The following is a 23,933-nucleotide window of genomic DNA, read 5'->3' as shown; positions in this document are numbered from 1 at the left end:
GGCTTGTTAACTAATACAATAGGAGATAACCAGGCAGCTGTTGATCTTTCAATAATTTCTCTCTCTTCCATGTCTTGCAACATTTCAGCGATCACCTGTTTAGCTTGTTCTGGGTATCAGTAGATCGGTCCAAGGCTGGGCTGTGGATCTGCTACTTTAATGTGAACAGGGGGACCGCTGATGGTTCCTAGTTCTCCTTTTTCCAAAATGATGAGGGGATCGTACTGCAGAATTACGTTAGCTAATTCTTCTTGTTGAGCTGAATCTAAGTGTGGCCATGTCTGTTCGTCAATTAGCTTTCGGAGTCGTTGAACACGAGTTCCGCTTTCATCTGTTCGATCACTGGTAGGGATCAGGTCATTATGAATTTTGGTAACTGAGTTGACTGTACTTACAGGAGGGTCGTCAATGATTTCATATGAGCCTAGAATAGTACCTATTCGAAACAGTTTATCTTGTTTGGCTCTATTATTGAGGGGCAAATAGACTAGGCCCTCTGAATTCACCTGTAATATGTAAGGGTGACTATTATGACTGAAACGTGCTTGTGGGTAAAACAGTAGAGTGGTTTTAGGCTCCTCACTCACTGGCACGGCAATGAATTTGGTTTGATATGGGGTGAATCTCTCTACTGTTACAAGATTAATTTGCTTCAACTGTTGAGGGTTCCTGACAGCTTTGATAGGTGTGGCCTGGACTCGCTCAACTTTTCCTTTCCGCCGCGGAACATAGTTCACGACATATGGGGCTCCTCTCCACATTAGTGCTCGTTGCACACCATTCCAGATCAACGGAGATTGCCCAAGGACATCACATCCCAACAACATTTCAGTAGTCAAGAAGGTGTTCGGGACGACTGGACACCACTGTTGATGAACTTTCTCGTCTCCCACTCTGATATCTACTTTGACCATACCCAGGATACGGAGTGGCGCTCCTGTGACTCCCTGTAATCTCGATGGATTTCTCCTCGTGTTTATTTCTGTTCCTAACCGCTTCGCGGTGGCCTCTTTAAGTAAGGTATATCCACTCCCTGTGTCAACAACAGTTTCCACAATTTTATTATTCACGCTGACACTTATTGTGGGCGATGTTATACCTGCGGTTAGTCAAATAGCCTGATGGGGGAACTTTGTTTGAGTGGCGGTCTGCCTCGCATTTGGACTGGGTGGGTGAAATCTGTTATTGTTCCCCGTCGCTGCGCTGCGGTTTATGCGCCCTGGGCAACCATTACTGCCTCTACGACATCCCAACCTACGGCAATCAAAACAGTGGCCTGGTGGTGGTTTGGCCCAACATTCTTGCAATATGTGTGAACTCTTCAGACAATGACTACAGTATTTTCGCCTCGGTGTTTCAGGAGTAGATTGTTTTTGATTGAGTTGTTCTAAATTTGTTTTCAACTCCCTTAATTGAGCTCTCAATTCTGTCACTTCCTTGTCTGACTCGGATTGACAATTATAATGGGATGGTCTTGGTGGATTATAAACTACATTGGTATCTGAGGGATCTTCACTTTTATGGTCTCTATCCGGCATTGCATTAACTCTGGTGGTATACCTCTCTTCGAGAAGCTGCCTTTCATTTTCGATCCTGTCAGTGAATTTACGGAGTGGATATCCATCATCAAGGTAAGCTTCCAATTTTTCCCTAGACTCGAGCGGAAGACCATACCACAGTTTCTTCTTGATCCGTTTATCTTGCGAGGGAAACTTTTCTTTTGGGAACTTTGTTTCGAGAGCCGCATGCTTACACATGAACCTATGTACAAACGCCTGGGGTGATTCCTCCCAGTCATAGGTCATGTTCTTTAACTCTTGCCAAGCTCGATCTACACTCAGTTCGATGACAAACTCCGCATTCAAGAATTTTTTAAGCTCGGGCCATGACAGTGCAAAATGCTTCTTTTGATAATTATGAATAAAAGTGGCCAATTCGGAACCCATTCGACTCTTGGCAACCTGGATTCTGGTTGTGTTGCTGGTATGAGTTTGTGCCACCGCCTCACAAAACATTTCGAGGCGAGATGTAGCTTCTATCCCTTGCAGCTGATTTAATTCCAAAACTGGGATATCGCGCGGTTTTGTGAGAAAGCGATGTGAATTCATAATGTGTGAACAAGGGGTTGAGTGTGAAAGCAGCGTTCTGTTAGTAGCACCGAACTGTTCCTCAGCCTCATCCAATTGAATGGTTACATGATCTCTCCCCACTTGTGACGGACGAACAGCTTCCGGCTGTGTCTGAGCAAACAACTGTCCATACAGAGACATGGTGACCCTAATGTACTATTCTTACTCACAAAAAAGAGGAAATTAAATTTTGAAATATTGTCTCTTTTTACCTTTCACTTCCCTTCATTTTCTCACCAATGCCACTAATTTGGGAATGATGAGTATCCCACCGCTATTGCCACCAGTGTAATGCTTAAAAATTTTTACTATCACCGGTATTCACCAGTGTAACGGTAAGAATTAACTATCCCCACCGTTATTCTTCATCCAGTGTAATGCTCGATATTATATTCTTCTGTTGTTGGTACTGATCAACTCATCCATGGATAATACAAGTGGTAGTCGATTTAGTATAATAGTTTGTAGTAATTTAAGAAATATTGTGGTAGCGTTTGTAGTTTTTGGCCGAGCTTAGATTTAGTCAGTACCACAGGTGGTCGTCGCTCCCTCAGCGAAGGAATCTTGAATTGGAAGGGGAGTGAATAGGCTTGAGGACTTAATTCCCTTGATTAGGTACACTAAGAAAATAAGAAAAGATATATACTTTACTTTAATAATTTTATGCTAATTATCCACAAAACATTTTTTAATTACATGACCCTTTGTAGTAAGAAGATTGTACATTAAAACTAGGGTTTGGATGATCATTCCTCCCCCATTGTTACCAGGCGAAAACAATTTGATTCATACAAGCGATGTATGGAGTTGTTGTACCATACTTTCTTTTTGTCAGTTATTCTTGGGCTCGACAATGGCCTCAAGTCAGGGATCTTTTTACGATCATGGGATATCTTTTCGGGCTGGCATAGCCTCGAACCATATAATATAATATACTCTCATCATGTAATTCTCTAGAATCCAATATTAGTTCAGGACTATTTACAGTTCATAATCATCATTGCTATATAATCACTAAAAATGCATAATCACTCGGACTTATTTAGCCTCGAGGAATAATTCAGGAAAATAAAACATAATCACTAAGAATTCGTAATCACTCGGGCTTGTTTAGCCTCGAGGTACTATTCAAACATTGTATAATCACTAAGAATACATAATCACTCGGGCTTGTTTAGCCTCGAGGTTCATTTCAAAATTATATCATTGCTCACTGTCACTAAGTTCCCTTCCACTCTCCTAACTTCCTAACCTTAGTTACCAAAAAGGAAACGGTTAATGGTTTTGAATTTCGCTCTTCCGTTACCAGATTACATCACTTTCAAATTTCTATTTCTTATTTACAAAATAAAATTCACTTGATAGATCAATAGTACTATTACAATTACATTTGGTTTATATAATAATTCATGGATAGTGTAATGTGTGTATGCTCAAGTCTTTGGACAATACTATGGGAAGGCCTTATGCTCACACTGACGTCGCCGGTGTCTGTGGACTGAACGAACGTCCATTATACACGACGTCTGGACCTCAAGTGTCTACGTTAAACTTTCAACAATATTACTTCACATAGTCCATGACAAATAAGAATTAAACAAAGAAAAAGAGGTGGGAGGAAGGAGAAATCTGGACGGCTCACCTGAACGAACGTCCATTATACACGACGTCTGGACCTCAAGTGGGCTCCTTGGGTACGCTAGCGATGCCACTGCTAAGTCAAATGAGGTGATGTTTTTGAAATATGGTGGGTTTCAATTCTCTTTACAATTTATTTAGCAGTGTACCCATGACGCTAGGACTTTTGATTGAATTGGGGAAAATTTGGGATTTATTCCTTACTCAATTTAGATACTGATTCTATCACTATCTCACTTTGAATCTGAGAGCAGCTTATGCCATCTAGTGACGGCCAAGACAAACAGGACCTTTAAATCCTCACAAATGACATTATTTAGGCCTTTTTTTTATGCAAGGAAGAAGGAATCAAAGGCCATGAGCCCGCAGTAGTTCCCTCCAAGAGAAAAACAAATTTTTAATTATTAAAATGGCCCTGAGAAGCAGAACTCACCAAGCGCCACCCCGGCCGAAAACCAGGTTATTATAGCATTGTCTTCCCCCACCCTTCCCCTATCTGGAGAGAGACAGAGGCGGAGGTTTTTCAAATATCCTCAAGGTCGTATTCGCATGTTAGTGCACCACACTTTCGACCTTATTGCTGCGTCACATGGTCTGAGGCCCAAGCTTGGCTGCAGAACTAACCAAGCGCCCACGCCGCCATGACAGCTGAGCCTGGCCAATCACGCTCGCCATAGTGTCCCACCTTTAGCCCCGCTCGGCCAATCACCGTGCGTGTTGCTCGTCACCCTCGCCCCAAAACACAGCTGGGAGCATCAGAAGCTTTTTAACTACGCATACCACTGGATTACTCTCCTAATTCTCGTGAATTTTGTGCTTTTTTTCAGTGTTGTGGCTGTACCCAATCATCATGAGTGACAGTGATAGATCTAACAGTGACAGTGATAGCTCTAGCCCGCCGCCAGTCGTCAAGAAGAGGCGTAATCCAGACAAATGGGCAGCTAATGTGGCGAAAAAAAAGCGAAATCTTGGCGAGGAATATAAAAGTCGATTCACTGGCAAAACTATCCCTGCCAGGAAGATTGGTCCGGCGTGCAATGACGGGTGTTTCGGCAAGATACCAGAGCCAATTCGTGAATCTATACATAAAAACTTCTGGGATATGGGTGATTGGTGATTGGTTATTGCAAAATACCTTCATCCAAAAACATGTCACTTCACAGCCAGTCAAACGGCGCCACAAACCCAAGGATGCAGCCAATCCTGGCCTTCACCGTGGTTGCACCCGTGTTTACACACTTTCCTACCAATCTACAGTGTACCCAGTGTGTAAAACAGCATTCCTAAGTATCCTGGACATCGGTGCCTTTCGTGTTAAGACGGCACTGTCGAGTATGACGGAGACAGGTACACCCAAGCAAGATAATTGAGGACGCCATAAGCCTGCTAATGCTATTCCAGACAAACAAGCTAAACTCGTTCACAAGCATATCCAATCATTCCCAACTGTGACAAGCCACTATAGCCGGGCTAAATCGCCAAACCTAAGCTACCTGGAATCATTGTTGTCTGTGAGCAAGATGTACTATCTCTATCAGGGGTGGATGGCTACAAATTACCCTAATGAAAAGACGGTCAGGGCTCACTATTACAGAACAGTTTTTAAGTCAAAAAACCTCTCATTTTCGCCGCCACAATCGGACACCTGTTCAACTTGTGATACCCTTAAAACTAGCATCAAACTGAGTGACAAACCTGACGACGTTCAAGCCCTCCAGGCAGAATTTGACACACATACTGCCTTGGCACGGCAGGGCGAGGCACTCATGAAGGACATGGCCAAGGATCGCGATGATGAAACCCGGGTATATAATATGCCTGGATCTTCAACAAACCCAACCCATACCTCGCCTCACAACGAATGTTGCATACTACAAGCGGAAAATCTGGCTTTATAATCTGTGCATCAGCAACCTGAAGACTAATAAGAACACTTTCTATGTCTGGGATGAGGTGACAGGTGGCCGTGGCTCAGCAGAGGTTGCATCGTGCATTAAAAAGTGGATACAGGAGGAAGTGTTGTTGCGTGGTGACTTTGAGAAACTTATAATATTCAGTGACAATTGTGGCGGACAAAATAAAAATATCAACATCATGCTGTGCCATTTAGAGGAACTTCACAGCAAACGCCTGCAGGAGATAGTGCATTACTTCCTCATTCCAGGACACAGTTACATGTCGTGTGACAGAGCCTTTGGCAACATAGAGAAAGCCTTGCGGATGGAGGCGAATATCTACGACTTTGACCAGTACTGCACGATCATTGAACGCTCTGTACATGCCGGAAATAAAGTGGTGCCAATGAAGAGAGACGAGTTTGTTAACTTTGATGCCTTGCAAGGTGCCATAACCCACCGGAAACCACGCCCACCTATCAAATTCTCAGAGTGCCGCCGCTTCGTCTTCACTCTATGCTGTCGGGAGGGGTACCTGGTGTCAGTCGGATATGAGGACCCCTTGCAACTTGTTAGACTGATGCCAGGTCAAGCAGCATACAAGCCATCAGCCTTTAACCTCTCGTTAGTGCCAATCACCCCCAAGTACCCCAAACCCATCAAGATCCAGGGTGACAAATTGAAAGACATCGACGATCTTCTTTCCTTCATTCCGCCTGACCACAAGGAGTACTTTCAGCAGCTTTTTCGTGTCCAGAGGGAGCTGGCTGAAGTTGCTAACCATCCCTTGGACTCGGACGTCGACAACGACCTCAATGAGTACGACACAGTGCCAGAGAGTGACAGTGAGAGTGCCTGACTACTACGTGGTCATGGTGATGGTGAGTAAAATAAAAATTCAATCATGAAAGTAAGGTCATAAAATAAAAATATTATTATTATTTTTTGCAATTTTTATTCAGCTTACGATTATTGTCTCACAATGCATAATGACATTACCATGAAATTTCTGTAAGGAAAAAAGTAACAGTAAAAATTAATAACAATACCTACCTTAGACCATTCCAAAGCTGAAAGAAGGTGGCAAAATAAAACAATAATATTATTATTATACGATATTACTTTCTTGAGTAAGATAATAATAATGTTCTCCATTAATTTTATTGATTGCTTTCTTATTTTTCTTCATTCTACGTTTCGTGCATTGCATTTTTTCATTAATGTCGTTTTTCTCTTCTCAATAATTTTTGTTTATTATCATGCCCATTACTTCCATGTATTATTATTGTATTGTATTATTATCTTATTATACTATTATTATGTTATTTTCATTGTACATGTTCTTTTTTTGCTCTATTCTTACATTGCCTCTTTCCTTAGGCATAAAAATGAAATGAAAATAAACACGGAGAAAATCGAGGTCACAGATTTCCGAATTTCAAAATGCTATACCTCGTGACCCTATAATGCTATGAAGTTGAATGTAGTCTCAAAATGATCAGCATTTTATACCCTATTCACATAAGTAATAAGCGAAATTATAAACGTTCAGCATTTTGAGTGGCAGGAGTATGAACGCAATGAGGTGTAATGAACATTTTATTCATAACACCAATAAATTGCAGTCACGCTCCTGCCGCAGGAAATATCGACAGATTTTAATTGATTTTAGTCCTTATGTAATTAGGTTATACTTTACTGATCATTTTGAGACTAAATTAAACTTGATACCTTAACTGAGTCAGGAGATTTAGCCTTTTAAAAGTCGGAAAACTTTGACCGCGATTTTCTCTTTTTTTTTGGTTTTGGCGCTTGGCGAGTACTGCTTCTCGGATCTTGCTCTATATTGTATTACAATATAAAGCCAAATTCAAGATCCGATCATTTTGAGATGCCTGGACACACTGCGTTTGAAAGACTGGAGATCATAGGCAGCAGGAAATACAGACAGAGGGAGACAGTTCCAGAGCTGACCTGTTGCATAAATGAAAGACTGGGAGTAACGGTTAACTCTTGCATTAGAGAGTTGGACAGAAGAGGGATGAGAGTTTGCTGCCAGACGGGTGCTACGCACCCGTCGTAGAGGTGGAGGAATGCAAGCAGACAGTTCAGAGGAGCAGTGACCATTAAAGTAGCGATAGAAAAGAGATAAAGATGCAACAGTGCGGCGAAGAGACAGAGGTTGAAGGGAGTCAGTAAGAGGAGGAGAGTTAATGAGACGAAAAGCCTTTGACTCCACCCTATTGAGAAGAGCTGTATGTGGGGAGCCTCCCCACACATGAGAGTTGTACTCCACACAGGGGCGGATAAAACCCCTGTATAGAGTCAACAATTGTGCAGGGGTAAAGAAAGAGCAGAGTCAGCTTAGCACACCCAATCTCTTGGAAGCAGATTTTACAAGAGATGTAATATGATCTTTCCAAGATAAGTCCCGCGTAAATGAAACCCCAAGCATGTTCAAGGATGATGCAGGATTAAGCTGAATATTATTAAACATTAGTGGGTATACCTGTGGAAGATTTTGTCGGGTTGATAGGTGTAAGAACTGAGTCTTAGATGCATAAAAGACAACCATATTATTTTTACCCCAGTCAGAGATACGAGCCAAGTCAGACATTAGGTGTGCCATAGCCTCATCCCTTGTTTCTTGAAGTAACTGTTGAGATGGGCGTTGCAGGAACCGAATGGAAAGGTGAAGGGTGGAGTCATCAGCGTATGAGTGGATAGGGTTAGATGTACAGCTTAGATCATTGATGAATAAAAGGAAGAGAGTTGGTGATAGGACAGAGCCCTGAGGAACACCACTGTTGATAGATCTAGGAGAAGAACGATGGCCGTCTACAACAGCGGCTACAGAACGACCAGAAAGGAAGCTAGCGATGAAGGCACAGATAGAAGGATAGAAACCGTAAGAGGGCAGTTTGGAAATTAAAGATTTATGCCAGACTCGATCAAAAGCCTTTGAGATGTCAAGTGCAATGGCAAAGCTTTCGCCAAAGTCCCGAAAGGAGGATGACCAGGAGTCTGAAAGGTAGGTGAGAAGATCGCCAGTGGAGCGTCCCTGACGGAACCCATACTGACGATCGGAAAGAAGGTTGTGATAGGAAAGATGCCTTAATATTTTTCTATTAAGAATTGACTCGAAAACTTTTGAAATACAGGACGTTAAAGCAATTGGACGATAGTTGGAGGGTTGGGAGTGGTCACCCTTCTTTGGGACTGGCTGAATGAGAGCAAACTTCCAGCAAGAAGGAAAAGTACAAGTTGACAGACAAAGGCGAAAGGGTTTGCCTAGGCAGGGTGTAAGCACAGAAGCACAGTTCTTGAGAACAACAGGAGGGACCCCATCAGGCCCATATGCCTTGTTAGTACTGAGGCCAGTGATGGCAGAAAATACATCAACTGAAGAAATATTAATGTCAGCCATGAGGAAGTCAGAGGGGGGAAGTGATGGAGGAACAGCACCGGAATCGTCTAAGGTGGAATTGGAGGAGAAAGAGTGTGTGAAGAGATCTGCTTTATCAGTAGAAGAAATAGCTACAGAACCATCAGAGTAGAAAAGAGGAGGGAAGGATGATGAGGTAAAGTTGTTAGAAAGATTTTTGGCAAGTTGCCAGAAGGAGCGGGAAGAATTCAAGTTGGAGAGTTGAGAGCATTTAGTATGGATGAAATTATTTTTAGTAGAGCAAAGAACAGACTTAGCATGATTCCAGGCAGTAATGTAAAGATGATGTGATTCAGGGGTGGGTTGGCTCCGGTACCTTTTGTAGGCCCTCTTCTTGTTGCGGGCAGCATTAGAACAAGCGTGATTAAACTAAGGCTTTCTTGCGTTAGTCAAAGGATATGAGAAAGGAATGTATGCTTCCATGCCCGAGAGAATAACCTCCGTAATGCGCAACGCACACTCAGATGGCTCACGGGCATGGAAGCAATAATTATTCCAGGGAAAATCAAAGAAGTACTACCTGAGGGCCTCCCAGTCCGCGGCTCCAAAATGCCACAGACGACGTTTCCCTGGAGGGTCCACAGGCCGTACCGGAGTGATAGGACAGGTTAAGGTAATAAGGTTGTGATCGGAGGAGCCCAACGGAGAGAAAAGATTAACAGAGTAAGCAGAAGGATTAGTTGTGAGGAAGAGGTCAAGTATGTTGGAGCTCTCTCCAAGGCGGTCAGGGATATGGGTTGGGTGCTGTACAAGCTGCTCTAGGTCATTAAGGACAGAAAAGATGTAGGCTTGTTCACCAGGTGGATCCGTGAAAGGAGAGGAGAGCCAAAGGTGGTGGTGAACATTGAAATCTCCAAGAATGGAGATTTCAGAGAAAGGAGAAATGGATAGAATGTGTTCCATCGTAGAAGTAAGATAGTCGAAGAATTTTTGATGGTCAGTAAAATTAGGAGATAAGTAAACAGCACAGATATATTTAGTCAGAGAATGACGGGAAAGCCGAAGCCAGAGTGTGGAGAATTCAGAAGAATCAAGTTCAGGAACACGAGAGCAAGATAAGTTGTTGCGTATGTATACACAACAGCCACCTTTGGCTTTGAAATGAGTATAGAGAAAGTAGGAGGATACAGAAAAGGGTTTGCTGCCTTTTGGACTGTTAATCTTACATATTTGGGTTCTAGCAGCTTCATTAGCAAACATTTCACAACTAGGTTACGGAAAGATTTGTATATTCATCATTATTCTGTTTAAGGTTTAAACTCGGCGCCCGGCAACGACGCACAAACAAGGGGGAAGAGCTGCGCGCATCTGTTATTCGTTACTCGACGAGACGGGGAATTCCCATAGCTCAACATCCACAATTACATCACCCACTGCATAGATACAGAGATACATACATGTAAAAATAGTTAACCCCACATTAATCATTAACATATGAATTACTACTTAGGGTAGGAACTTATAAACCAATATTCAGGTTACACCCTATCTACTGTAACTTAAAATTACAGTACTACTAAACACATACATGAATATTAAATGTGTGGCATTACATGTGGACTTGCAGTACGAATCTACCGGGAACTTCAGCATCATATGACACCTAGGTAGTGCACATGCACACTGAACCCTCAGACACACTTTTTAAGCAGCACATGTTAGTTAGATAATGTGTAACAAAAAAATAAAGGTTTCTCAGTTTCCCTTCAATACATACATTTTCTGTACATCTTGTCTGCGTCCCATTCTCTATTGCTAAAAGCCATAACTAATCTATTTGTGTCAGTTTAATTTTTCCTGTGACTGGGGAGGGAATAAATTCTGACAAGGTTAGATGGATACAGTGAAGAAGTGGGGACGAATTAAGGAGATATTCAGACAAACTAACCACGACAGCAGAAGAGTCTAGTGAGACTCAGAATTTTGTGAGTGAATTGAGACTTTGGACTGAGACTTTGGTTACGAGTATTCAAACTTTACAGTGAAGGATATCTTGGGCTGAAGATAATCAGGACACTTTTGAGGAACTGGATAGGGGGACTTAAACACTTTACATTTGCATTCTGGTCATTCTTATTCAACAGTTCCTGAAAGTTCAGTTAGGTCCAAAATGGCCACTAGTCTTGCTAATAAAGGATTCTCCTAGCGAAGAGACTGTGGATGTTGAACAGGCTACAGCAGCACCCTTGGCCTCTCAACCAGATACTCAAGGTCCAATAATCTCAGATATTAATGCAACCACTCACATACCCACTTACACCTCTGGCATGTTCAGTTCACCATTAACCCTTGGACAGCAAGGACAAGACCATTTATTTGCTAATGTTCCTTATGCTAATCCATGGGGCATGAATACTAACAGTATTGGCATGCAAACCCAGGATCTTTCTGCTAATACATGGGGCATGAATACTAACAGTATTGGTGTGCAAACCCAGGATCTTTGTGCTAATTCATGGGGCATAAATACTAACAGTATTGAATGCTAACTCAGGTGAATCTTCCTTCTGCATGGCATGAACCTAATATGGCAACCACTCATCTTAACCAGGCCAAGGCTAAAAAGCCAAAGGTACAACGATGGTGTGTTATCCATGGGCGGTGTCCTCGTTCTTTGGACTATTGCCCAATTGTTCTTGCAAATCGGGAAAAACTGGGCAACCAGATTAATTCAGGAAAAGTTCAGGACCACACGCAGAAGTAAACAAAATCGTACAGTCCACCGATGCATGTGTGGCAGCTATTAAAAAGGTGGATTTGCTTTCGATACCTTGGATCATAGGGAAAGGCCAGGTGTCTTTGATAGTGGACACTGGATCATGTACAAATATTATTTCTAGTAAAGCACTAGAGAGGCTGAAGTATGAAATGCCTCGAGCTAATTGGACGTTGTCAGCACGTGACGTGATTTTGACAGGTGTGACAGGGAGTAAAATGAAGATCGTAAGCCAGGTACCGTTGACACTGAGGGCAGGTAAACGATCTCCTGTGTTACATGCTACATTTTATGTGGTTGAGGATTTCCCTCTGCCAGCTGATGGGTTATTGGGCTTTGAATCCATGGAAGAGTATAACGTGATTATACACCCTCAGAGACATTCTATTTCCTTTAATGGAAAGGAGTTTGTAGGCCTTAGTCCCTCAGCAACACAAGCTGGAACTGGCATCCAATCAGGAGCCATTCAACCAGCTGTGACCCCGACAAGTGAAGTGTCAATGGAGTCCCCGGATGCACACGAAACAGACGGTATGGATTGGAAGCGGGTCAGGGCTATAGTGATTGGGAATCACCACTTACCCAGTCGAACTGTCTGCAAAATTCCTATCCGAGTACCTGATGTGTCAGAGGGAATTGATGTGGTATGTTTAACAGAGACCGTAAAAAGGCTTTCTCACTAGAGTCCACCTTGAGTAGTGTCGGACCAGATCAGGAAACGCGCCTCTTCATCGCAAAAATGAGTGGTGGCACAGTTAAGCTCAGAGATGGATGTTATATAGGCGACTTGATGTCCTATGGTGCCCCTGTAAAGGAAGTCAATGACGTACCAGTGATCTCTCCCGTCGTCATATCGCAAACAATGACTCAGTCGGAACCTACACGTCTTGGGAGAGAAAAGCTGCAAGGCCAATACGTGAAGGTAACAGATAACATTGCCCATAAAACGCGGTTACTAGCATTTCTTAAAGAATTCTCCGACATAGTGGCACTTCCAAGAGAACCACTGGGTAGGACGAACAAGGTGAAGCATCATATTGGGTTGTGCCCTGGTAATCTGATTTGTGCCTGCATACCGCCTACCACACAGTCAAAGGAAAACAGTGCAAGAGGAAGTTGAAAAGATGCTTCATGATGAAGTCATTCAGCCTTCTTCCTCATCTTGGAATGCACCACTCTTTCTAGTACCTAAAAAGGACGGTGGCGTGAGACCTGTTGTAGATTTTCGGCAAGTGAACAAGGTAACATACCGGATCGTTACCCGATTCCACAACTCAGAGACTTACTGCAGTCCTTGGGTAAAGACATACCGTGTTCACCTGCCTGGATCTAGCATCAGGGTATTGGCAGGTGGAGCTGACCGAAGTGTCGCGTCCCATCACTGCCTTTAGCATTCACCGTGGGCACTTTGAATTTCTCCGGATGCCTTTTGGACTGAGTAATGCTCCTTTGACATTTCAGAGGATGATAAATCAGTTGTTTGGTGACATGATTGGGCAGGACGTCCTAGCGTATCTACGGAGACTCATTTTTGTAAGTTAAAATGAGTGATGGAAACCTTAAGATCCGCGGGTCTGAAAATCAAGCTATCGAAGTGCGATTTTCCTAGGCAAGTGTTAGATTTCTAGGACACTTAGTTGAAGGCAGTTGCATCAAGGCTCTGCCGGATAAGGTTACAGCCATGGTAAATTTCCCTACGGCCAAGTCCAAGGACGGTGTTCGCTCATTCTTAGGGCTCACTGGTTTTTACAGGAGGTTTGTCCAAAATTATGCTGCTATCGCATCACCATTGACGATGCTACTTAAGAAGGATGCTGCATGGCAATGGGGACTATTGGAAGAGAAAAACTTCAACGACCTCAAGAGAGCCATGACAGCGACTCCCGTGTTAGCGTTTTCTAATTATACTCAACCTTTCTACCTGTGGAAATGACGCCTCAGGTTTGGGACTGGGAGCGGTGTTACAGCAATAGGATGAGGAAGGCAAAACGCACACCATTGTGTATCCCAGTAGGGCACTAAGACCCCCAGACAAGCATAACGCGGTAACGCATATGAAGACATTAGCAGTAGTGTGGGCGTTAGGACATTTCCGGTTTATCATTTTCGGGTACTGGATAATTGTTTTAAAGGATCATGTACCCATACACGACTTGTTTAAGGGAAAGAACTTGCATGGTAAGGTTGCGCGTTGGTTCAACAAGGTAATATAGAGGTCAGATATTTACCAGGCCGACAAAATGTTGTTGCTGGCATGCTGAGTAGGAATATTGCTGCTGCCATATCTGAGGATATCCCTCTTTCTGGGTATTCCCCTGACACGGTAAAGGCGGAACAACATAAGGATACGATGTGGTCTCGAGTAATCTATGCCTTGGAGTCTGGTGACGAGTCATGTCTACCTGAAGTTCCGGTACCAATGACTCACTTCCATCTTCAATGGGGCCTTTTATATAAACAGCCCCCTGGGAAGAACACTGTGTATCAGTTGGTTGTTCCTACTACACTACAGCAAGCCGTGTTACAGTTGTTTCATGACGTACCTCAAGCGGGTCATCCTGGACGCGACAGATGCATATATGTGAGGCAAGAAAGAAATACTATTGGCTGACCATGAGGAAGGACATAGAAGCCCACATTAGTCAATGTGTCAAGTGCACGGAAATGCGAGGAACGACGGGACCTCCGACTCCTATTTTGGAATATCCCCTACCGGAAAAACCGTGGCATACAGTCTCCATTGATCTCTTAGCATTGCCGAGGAGTCATCAAGGCTCAAGCTATGTATTGGTGGCAATGGACCATTTTTCGCGATTCACTGGTTTAGCACCTTTACAGACGAAAACTACAGAGGAGGTGGTGCACGCTTTTGTAACCTTGTTAGAGGCCCAGTTGACCCATGATGGCATCCTGATATTGGCGCCTATGAGGAAAGCTGTAACATACCATGCATGGCGGTTCATTCCTTTCCCTTTTGCTACTACTAACAATACATTGTTATTCTGAATGAGGGACCAGAGGTGCTAGTTGTGTCGGATGACAAAGGGTATATAGCCGAAACGACTGTGGATTTTGAGAAGTGTTTTCTTGATATACATGTATGTCCTACTCTCCGTTTTGTCTTTATTCCGTCAAGGGTACAGAAATGTAAGATGACCTTGTTGGACACAAAACACTTCCTCTGCACTGCAGCATTGCACTTTCCAACCCATTCTATTGAAGTCAGTTTTCCATGATCATGTAAATGCGAAACAATACTTCTTTCCTGAGACAGAGGACGTAACACTCACATGTGCCTCACAAAACCAGTTCCCTATGGTAAAGGGGTACTTTGTTGCACCCGATTATTGTGAGTTACACAGTAAGGAGATAGCAGTTCTACCTAACAAGCACCATCTAGCCTTGTCGATGAACTTCTCGTCCCAGTTACGACCCTATTTACCTTCATTCAATGTTCCTACCTTGAATGTAAATAGGCTGTCTCATGTGCTCAAAGAGATACAGCTCCTCACCCACCTGAACAAGACTGATTTAGACCCATATGTACTATCCTATCTCCCTTCATACCTTTCTCCTTCCTGTTTGGTTCTGGCGCTGGTCTTCTACTTATTGTGGTCTTGTCCTGTGTTTGGGGCTACTATCTACGAAGCCGAATGAGAAACTCACTAAAACCACGGATCTGTACTTGTGGATTGCAAGTGGACATGGCTAAATAGTTAGCTACCCAACACATTGGTTAGGCTACACAGTAGTTAGGACAACAATATCGACGGGGACGTCGAAAGGTGTGGCCGAGCGATGTTCTGGTGCCAATATTGTTTCCCATGACTAGTTGTAGTTTCACACTATTGCTTCATATTACATATAAAGTTGTTTATTCATAATTAACAATATACAACAAAGTGTGAATGATAAACAAACAAACGCCATTTCACTGTAAAGTGTGGCTTGGGATAGGATGCGCAATCAGACACTTCTTTTAATCAAAACCTAGAGTAAAGGGAAGGCGATAGAGAAATATGAATTGAATGTATGTTTAAGTCTTGGGGGGAATATTTGCCTTGTTGGTATACTTTAATGTAGTCAATACTACTTTATTGAGGTGTATAATGTACATGGTACAGTTATGATGCTTTTATTCATGTATAAATCCCAGTTGTCTGTGGAGGTTTAGCACCTCTGATATTGCTGATCCCAGCTCCACACCCAGAGGGGGATGCTGGCGGGCTAGGGCAGAACGCATTTATCATTCAAACGAGAGGGACATATAACTCTGAGCTCTCTCAGTGTCACAGTTGTATCTTTCTGTGGCCAATAAAGAGAGATTTAATCTGCTCAGTTTCAGTTCACCTGCACACGCAACCTCTAAATTCCTCCAACAGGATCCTACACCGATTCCCACCATCTCCAGTGTGTGAGAAGTTTTGGTGGAGCGTGTCAGCCGAACTGACTTCGACCAGGAGCAACGTTAACCTTGCTTGGAACTGTGAGGTCACGACTCAGCTAATATATATAATTTGGTGATCAGCTGTGTGGTTCCAAGCTGATATATTAGTGACTAGTTGAGGAATCCATACAGCCGAAACATATTTTTGGTGGTTGCAGTGGCAGGATTCCTGCCTGCTGTTACAGGGTTAGTTAAGGTGATAATAATTTTCTAGCTCCCTTGTGTCGGTTTATAGTCAGTTTTGGGGTCCAAAAGCTAATCAGTATCTGGATACTTCAGAGCAAATAAGTTCGGTTCAGTTAATGTCCATTTCCCCCTGTGTGGGCAACATAAGTCCCATTCAGAACCATTCACGTCTGATTGCATTTATTCCAGCCGTTTCACTTTCGTTCAGCCATGTTCAGACATCCCTTGAATCCTGATATACTTTAAAGTTTATTCCTGCAGCTGCTGAACGATTAATTTTAACTTAGGAAAGACCTCGGGTATTTCATGGGTATATTAGTGCTTTATCCGAGCCGAGCTATTGAACTGAAGGTCAGCGGGCCAAATCCGGCCCTTGAGTCGTTTTTCATTGGCCCTTTGACAGACTCGGGAGAATGCAAACAAAATAATAAACAAACATGAAAAAATGCATTTTATTTATTTGTGTCCTTTGCAGAAAATATAAAAGCAAATTATACATGATTTTTTTCGTTCTATGTGTACGTGTTTAGATAGAGGAAAAAATTTACCTAAAATTAATATATGGCCCTTCTATCAGTCTGAGTTTCATAATCCACCCCTACTCCTAAAGTACTTGATTTGCCCCGATTTAAACTCTCCTGTTTGAAAAGTCTACCCCATCCCGAACTAAATCGTATGGAATTGACAAAAGTTATATGGAAAAGACATCCCCTGGTCTCAGTATACTGATAAACTCAGGCCTACTTTTTCCAGGTACTGTACGTTTCATCCACGGAAAATAATTTCTTTTCAGTTTTATCTTTTCTTGGTAAAGTATTTGTCTTTGTTATTATTAAGCACATTGTTAAACATCTTGGATCCAACAACTTAATTAATGACCGATAGTATGGTTTTTGCCACGAAAGATCCACTGTTGCTATACTCAGTCTCTTGACTCATTCCACCAACATGAAGAAGCACATGCAGTAGCCCTGGATATTTCTAAAGCTTTTGATAGAGTGTGGCACAATTCCCTGCTATCCAAACTTCCTTGCTAGGTATATAATTTTTTGTTCCACTACTTTCTTCATATCTCAGCAACAGCGAGATTAGAATACTAGGAGATGATAAATATGCCAAATTCCACTCGCTTAACGTTGGTGTTCCACAAGGATCAGCCCTGGTTCCAGCCCTGTTCTTCATAAATATTAATGATCCCTTTTTTGTCACCCATAATCCCATTCATCCAAATAAATAAGATTCAACGCATCACCGCCCCTTCACGCTTAAACACCCATCCACAAAAGTTGATATAATTTCCTCCTAGTTCAGTACAGCAATCTCTGTAAATCAAGACTTATCGAAGATCACTGAAAGGGGACAAAATAACATTGTCTAATTTAATACTAGGAAAACCAGATAGCCTACATATAGTTTACTAACAGACAAATTGTACCTGATTCCTATTTCACCTTCAAAGTAGGCATATTCCGATCTATAACGTTATTCACATTCGTGGTGTTTCACTTAACAGTACCCACAGTTGGACCTTGCGTATTAAATTATTTGCTAAAAGAGCTTCAAAGAAACTTGGATTATTGTACAGAATCCGTAACTTCTTCACTAACGAGTACTTAGCTATAATTTACAAGAGTCATTTCCACCCTCAGCTGGAATATTGCTCACCCTTGTGGAGTGGATGTGGAGAGGTTGCACTAAAACAACTAAACGAAATTCAGAACAAAACTGTAAGAATTACTGATAACCCGGCAATTACAAATGAACTACCTCCTTTACAAGTAAGACGGAATGTTGTCTCCCTTGCATTATTTTATGTGTACTTTTATGACAAATGTTCAGACAAAGTTGTATCTACTGTACCATCTCTCCACACGATCCCTCGTGTTACACGGTCAACTGGTAGCGCTCATGACTAGGCTGTCACACTGCCATATTGCAGAACTTTTGCCCCAGAATAGTTTCCCCCCAAACGTCCACCTATAGCAGTTCAAGTCCAACTGTTACCGATTTTTAAAGAAGGGAGGACACCCGTAATCTGGTGTATGGATTTTTTACTCTGTTTTTCTTTCATGTGCACTATATATATATATATATATATATATATATATATATATATATATATATATATATATATATATATATATATATATATATATATATATATATATATATATATATATATATATATCATCTCGAGAAGTCATTACATGTGATGTTCAAGAAATGTATTTTTTTTTTTTATTAATAAGTTTTCTCGATAGTACAGCATGAATTTCATGTTCATTCAAGTCCATCAGGTGAATAAAGACTGATGCAGATCACGTCTGTGATGGCCTTTGCTAAAAAAAAAAAAAATCTGCATAGTTGGTCAAATGGTGTCTGAGTAGTCTACTGATTTTGTCATAACCCCTGTCCTTACAAGAACCTTTATTTGTATATTGTTTATGCTTTTCCCTATGGTATAGATATAGCCATCGATTACCTCTTCGTTGGTATAAATCTTTCCTACGTCAAAAATAAATTGACTAATGGTAGTCTGATTAAAATGTAAAACACATCATTGCACTGAAAAGGTTAATATTAACATCAGAGCAGATTTAGAAGGCGATTAGAAAGAGCGGACACTATAGGCTGATAAAGTAGTGGTTGTTAGGGCATAATGATAACTTAGATCGGGCAATATGGTGTACGTTGAGACTTTCTCCTTAAAATGTATACTGATGACAGAACATGCGATGATTGAGACAAGGAGTCAGCGGGATGGATTTTGATTGTGGTGGATGGTTAGGCAAAGGTGTGTTGATAGGCAACACCCAGTAGAGAGCTGCATTACTTAATGTGGGATGAATCTAGGCATAGACTTTTTTTTTTTTTTAGTGAATCGATGAAAAGGAAGGTGAGCAGGAACAAGCGTCGAGTAGCTGGTACTGCTGCCATTGTGGATACTGGAGGTGGTGCACCCAGTGCAGATGGGAATCCTACACTGAAATGACTACATGTAGCTGTATTATTTTTAGTCCAAATTTTCCTCAAAACAAGAAGTAGGACAGCACTACTTTCAATCACCTGGTGTCCTATGACACCAGTAAAAGTGATGTTTTCCCAACACATAGAACTGGAGAGGCTTTCATAAACTGTGAAATGCTAGAAATCACCCTTGTCACAACCTAGTATACATAAACAGTATTTGCGTGGAAACCAGCAAAGATTGCAACAATATAAAAGGAGAAAAACACAAAGTAGATGCTATACTGTAGTCTGCTTAGGCCTTTCTCTCTTAATATTAACACTGCTTATTGCCACACTCAAATCATCATTTAGAATTTCCGTTAAAATGTGCAGTAATTGTTTTCATCGATATCATCCCAACGCTCTTTACTATATAAAACACCCCCCCCCACACACACACACATAGCCTACATACATTATATATAATATATATATATATATATATATATATATATATATATATATATATATATATATATATATATATATATATATATATATATATATATAAAGTGTGTGTCTCTTGTGTGCATGTATGTTACACAAAGGATTTAACTTCTACGAAGCCTACTTCTCAACCTCGTCCCATTATTTCTTACCAGCAGACTGGGTGAGATATGATGTATCAGTTTTTAGAACTTTTTCTTTTTCCCACTGTAGCTCTTTAAAAACGTCCTCAAAGTACTTAAGTAGATTTTCCCTCTCTCTCACTTCTTCCTCCATTATAATTTTCTATGCATGCTTTTTATGTAGATACATCACAGAAGAACAATTTCTATATTTATCTATCTATGGCCAGACGCATTAATCCCGTAAGAGGTGACCACAAACAAATCGCCTCCATTTCGCCCTGTCCCACGCCATTTCGCTGCCCTCCCCGTAGCTTACACTTCCCTCTCTCATATTTATCCCCAATCCATCCTTCCATCTCATCCTTGGTCTCCCTCTCCCTCTCCCTCCCTCACATACACTCTTCTCATTAGTTTTTTTGCTCTCATCCTCTCCACATGGCCAAACCACCTCAGTGAAATTCTCCTACCGCGTACAATAAATACCGAGGAGGAATTTTACAATGAATACAATTACACACTGATTGAATATGAGTTTGTGTAGCCATCTTATATCTTAGTCAAGAGCCATTTCATACTATACAAAAGTTAATTATCGCTGCCTATTACTATTCTGTGTTTTCTCAAATACATATTTCAGTGTATGCAGATGGTCTAAAGCTCAATGCCCATTTCTGAATCCTTCCTATGGTTTTGTATGATTTTCTTTTAAAAAAATTAGCTAATGAGTTTGATGGATCTCAGCACAGTAGACTCCTAGATATTACTATATGCCATCATTACACGATTGTTTGCACAGGAAATCTATTTTGAAAGGATGGTGGACTGGTGCAACATATATTAGCCATTCGTATACGAGAAATCAATCCTTCCTTACTTCAATTAGATCATCAAGAAGTAACGAAAGTAAAGTAATATATACACCTTCCCTCCCCTCTTCCACTCTAATGACTCTGTAGTTGTTTCTTCTACAGATAAGGCAGAATTTTATGCTCAGACTTTCTCCTCCAATTCCATGTTTGACATTCCCGTGCTTTTCTTCCAGTCACTTTCCCCCTCTGACGTCTTCATGACTGACATTAAAATTTATTCAATTGATGTACGTTTAGCCCTGACTGGCCTGATTACTACCAAGGTGTATGGTCCTCATGGGTTCCCGCCTGTTGTCGTCAAGCACTGTACTTCAGTGCTCACACCCTGCGTGGATAAAATCTTTCACCTTTGTCTGTCAACTTGTACCTTTCTTTCTTGATAGAAGCATGCCTTTTTTCATCCTGCCCCAAGAAAGGATGACCATTCTCGGCCCTCCAACTATCGCCCAAGTGCTTTAATATCCTGTAAGTCTAAAGTTTTGGATTCTAGTATTTAAAAAAAAAAAAAAATCCTATGAGAACCTTCTTTCCGATCACCAGTATGGGTTCCAACAGGGATGCTCCACTGGTAATCTTCTCACCTTCCTGTCAGTCTCATAGTCATCTTTTCAGAACTTTAGCAAAAGCTTTGCCATTGTACTTGATATCTCAAAGGCTTTCAATAGAGTCTGTCATAAATCTTTTATTTCCAAACTGCCCTCAAACGGTTTCTGTTCTTTTATCTGTGCCTTCATCTCTAGCTTCCTTTCGGGTCATTGTATAGCTGCTGTTGTAGATGGCTACCGTTCTTCTAAAGCTATCAATAGTTGTGTTCCTCAGGACTTTGTCGTTTCATCAACTCACTTCCTTCTATTCATCAGTGACCTAAATTGCATATCGAACGCTATTGATTCATGTGCTGATGACTCCATCCTTCATCTTTCCATTCAATTCTTGCAGAGACCACCTCAATGGTTACTTCAACAAACAAGGGATATGGTTATGGCATGCTTAATGTTTAACTTGGCTGATATCTCTGGTTAGGGTAAAAATATTCCAGTTCTCTTTAATGCATTAAGAGCTCAGTTCTGATATCTTTCAACACGTCAAAATCTCCTCAGGAGTATCCGCTATTTATTTTAATCCCCAACTCAATCCTGCATCGTCCTTGAACTTGGACCTTCATTTTCTCTGGATTTATATCGGAAAGATCAAATCACCTCTCTTGTCAAATTTGCTTCCATGAGATTGGGTGTGCTAAGCCTACTCCATGGCTTCTTTACCCTTGCATGGCTGTTGATTTTACACAGGGATTTTATTCTCCAGTGCAGAGCACAACTATCATGTGTAGGGAGGCTCCAGACATACAGCTATTCTCAACAAGGTGGAGTCAAAGGCATTTGGTCTCATTAACTCTCCTCCTCTTATTGGCTCCCTCCAACCTCTGTCTCTTCGCTGCACTGTTACATCGCCCTCTTTTCAGTTGCTATTTTAATGGTCACGGCTATTCTGAAATGTCTGCTTGAATCTCTCCACCATTTCTTTAGGCGCATAGCACCCGTCTAGCAACAACTCTGTATTGCAAGAGTTAACCGTTACACACTGTATACAACAGGTCAACTCTAGAACTGTCTTCCTCTGTCTGTATATCCTGTTGCCCATGACATCCAGTCTTTTAAATGCAGTGTGTCAAGTCTTCTCAAAATGAACGGATCTTGAATTTACCCATCTTTTTTTTTTTTCTTCTCTCTTAGTTTTTCATGGAGGGAACAATTTTGCAGTCTTCTGGCCTTTAGTTCCTTTCGCTTTGCATTGAAAATAATGTGACTAACTAAGCCATACAGATGGCGTTTTTTCCTCTTGTATTCTTGCAGTCTACTGACGATTTATTTCATATCTGGATTCACAGTGCGAACTGCAGGGATTGCAAGCCTTTATTAAATTATTCACTGCGAGGTGGTTTGGAAACAAAATAAAATACTCTAACATTAGCTAGAGCAGAGAAAAGTGATATCGTATTATTAAAGAGGTTAATACATTTAATTTTCTTAAAACAGCAATGAGCCACGATATACTGGTCTACAACAGGTGTCTTCACTGCGACCATGGGGAACCAAATATCCAAATAATAGGTTTCTGGAGCACAAACACACTGAGAGCCTTATTTAATTGCTCCAAAGGTAAGTGTAAATATTCATCTCGTTGCACTACACAATATTCGAATGTTTATTCCATTGATAGAATTCGATTCATATAAAAATGTCTTCACTGAGGAAATACCTTAGGTTCATCCCAACCTGGGGCCTCTCAAGGTACATTGGGACAGATCGCGTGGAGATTTTATTTTTACACCAAGCACATTGTCAGTATGTGTGTACAGTTCTGCCATTTGAGCCAATCATAGCACTGTGAAACGGTCACTATGCTGTCAGTGATTCTCAAAACATTGCAGTACTAAACCAGATGGCTTAAGTGGTATGCTGTATAGGCCCAATGTGTCTGGACAGATACATCAAATCAGTCACTCTTTTAGCCTGAGAGGATGTGCGAAATTATTGGGTTGCATGCTGAGAGTTATATCTATATAATTTAAATTCTGATTCCATCGATAACACAAGGGTAACCAAGGCGAATAATCTTTATTTGCCAAGTCCCAGTCTTCTCCTAGAACACGATCCGCATTTGTTTGTTTTGATCCATGGTGCCTTTTGTATTACTCGGTGAAATGGGACAAGAGGGACACACTGTAAACTTACTAAACTAACCCAACCAATAAAGGTGAGGGTAGTGCATGGGCCAGCACGTCGAGCTCATAACTACAAGAACACTAATTCGATTCTCGGACTGGTCAGATCATTCAGTATATTTAAAATTTCTCTTTTCACTATTCACCTAGTTGATTCATTCGGAATATAAATGTAACATTGACTGTAGCAAGTTGTGTTCTACTGGAAGAATTGGGTTTTGCAATACATACTTTCTGCCTGAATCATTCCTGTGCAGCCTATAAATATTATTCAATGCCTTCTACTTTATCTGCAGTGACCA

At 41.4% G+C, this 23,933-nt stretch overlaps 1 protein-coding gene across 1 annotated transcript in view; it reads left to right on the top strand.

The window, feature by feature from the left end:
• The window catches only part of LOC145399720 (glutamate receptor ionotropic, delta-1-like), a 73,858-nt gene that overhangs the window by 7,689 nt on the left and 42,236 nt on the right, over positions 1-23,933 (top strand). Inside the window, exon 2 of the mRNA XM_080272267.1 lies at positions 22,943-23,065. Coding sequence (XP_080128393.1) covers positions 22,945-23,065 — 121 coding nt within the window. The 5' untranslated portion in view covers positions 22,943-22,944. The remainder of the gene's footprint in view (positions 1-22,942; positions 23,066-23,933) is intronic.

Source organism: Coenobita brevimanus, chromosome 50, assembly GCF_032717465.1.
Source record: "Coenobita brevimanus isolate Jiangsu-jjx chromosome 50, ASM3271746v2, whole genome shotgun sequence".
In the NCBI taxonomy this organism is placed as follows: domain Eukaryota; kingdom Metazoa; phylum Arthropoda; class Malacostraca; order Decapoda; family Coenobitidae; genus Coenobita; species Coenobita brevimanus.
The sequence above is the reverse complement of the archived record's forward strand: the minus strand, read 5'-3'. Positions and strand labels throughout refer to the sequence as shown.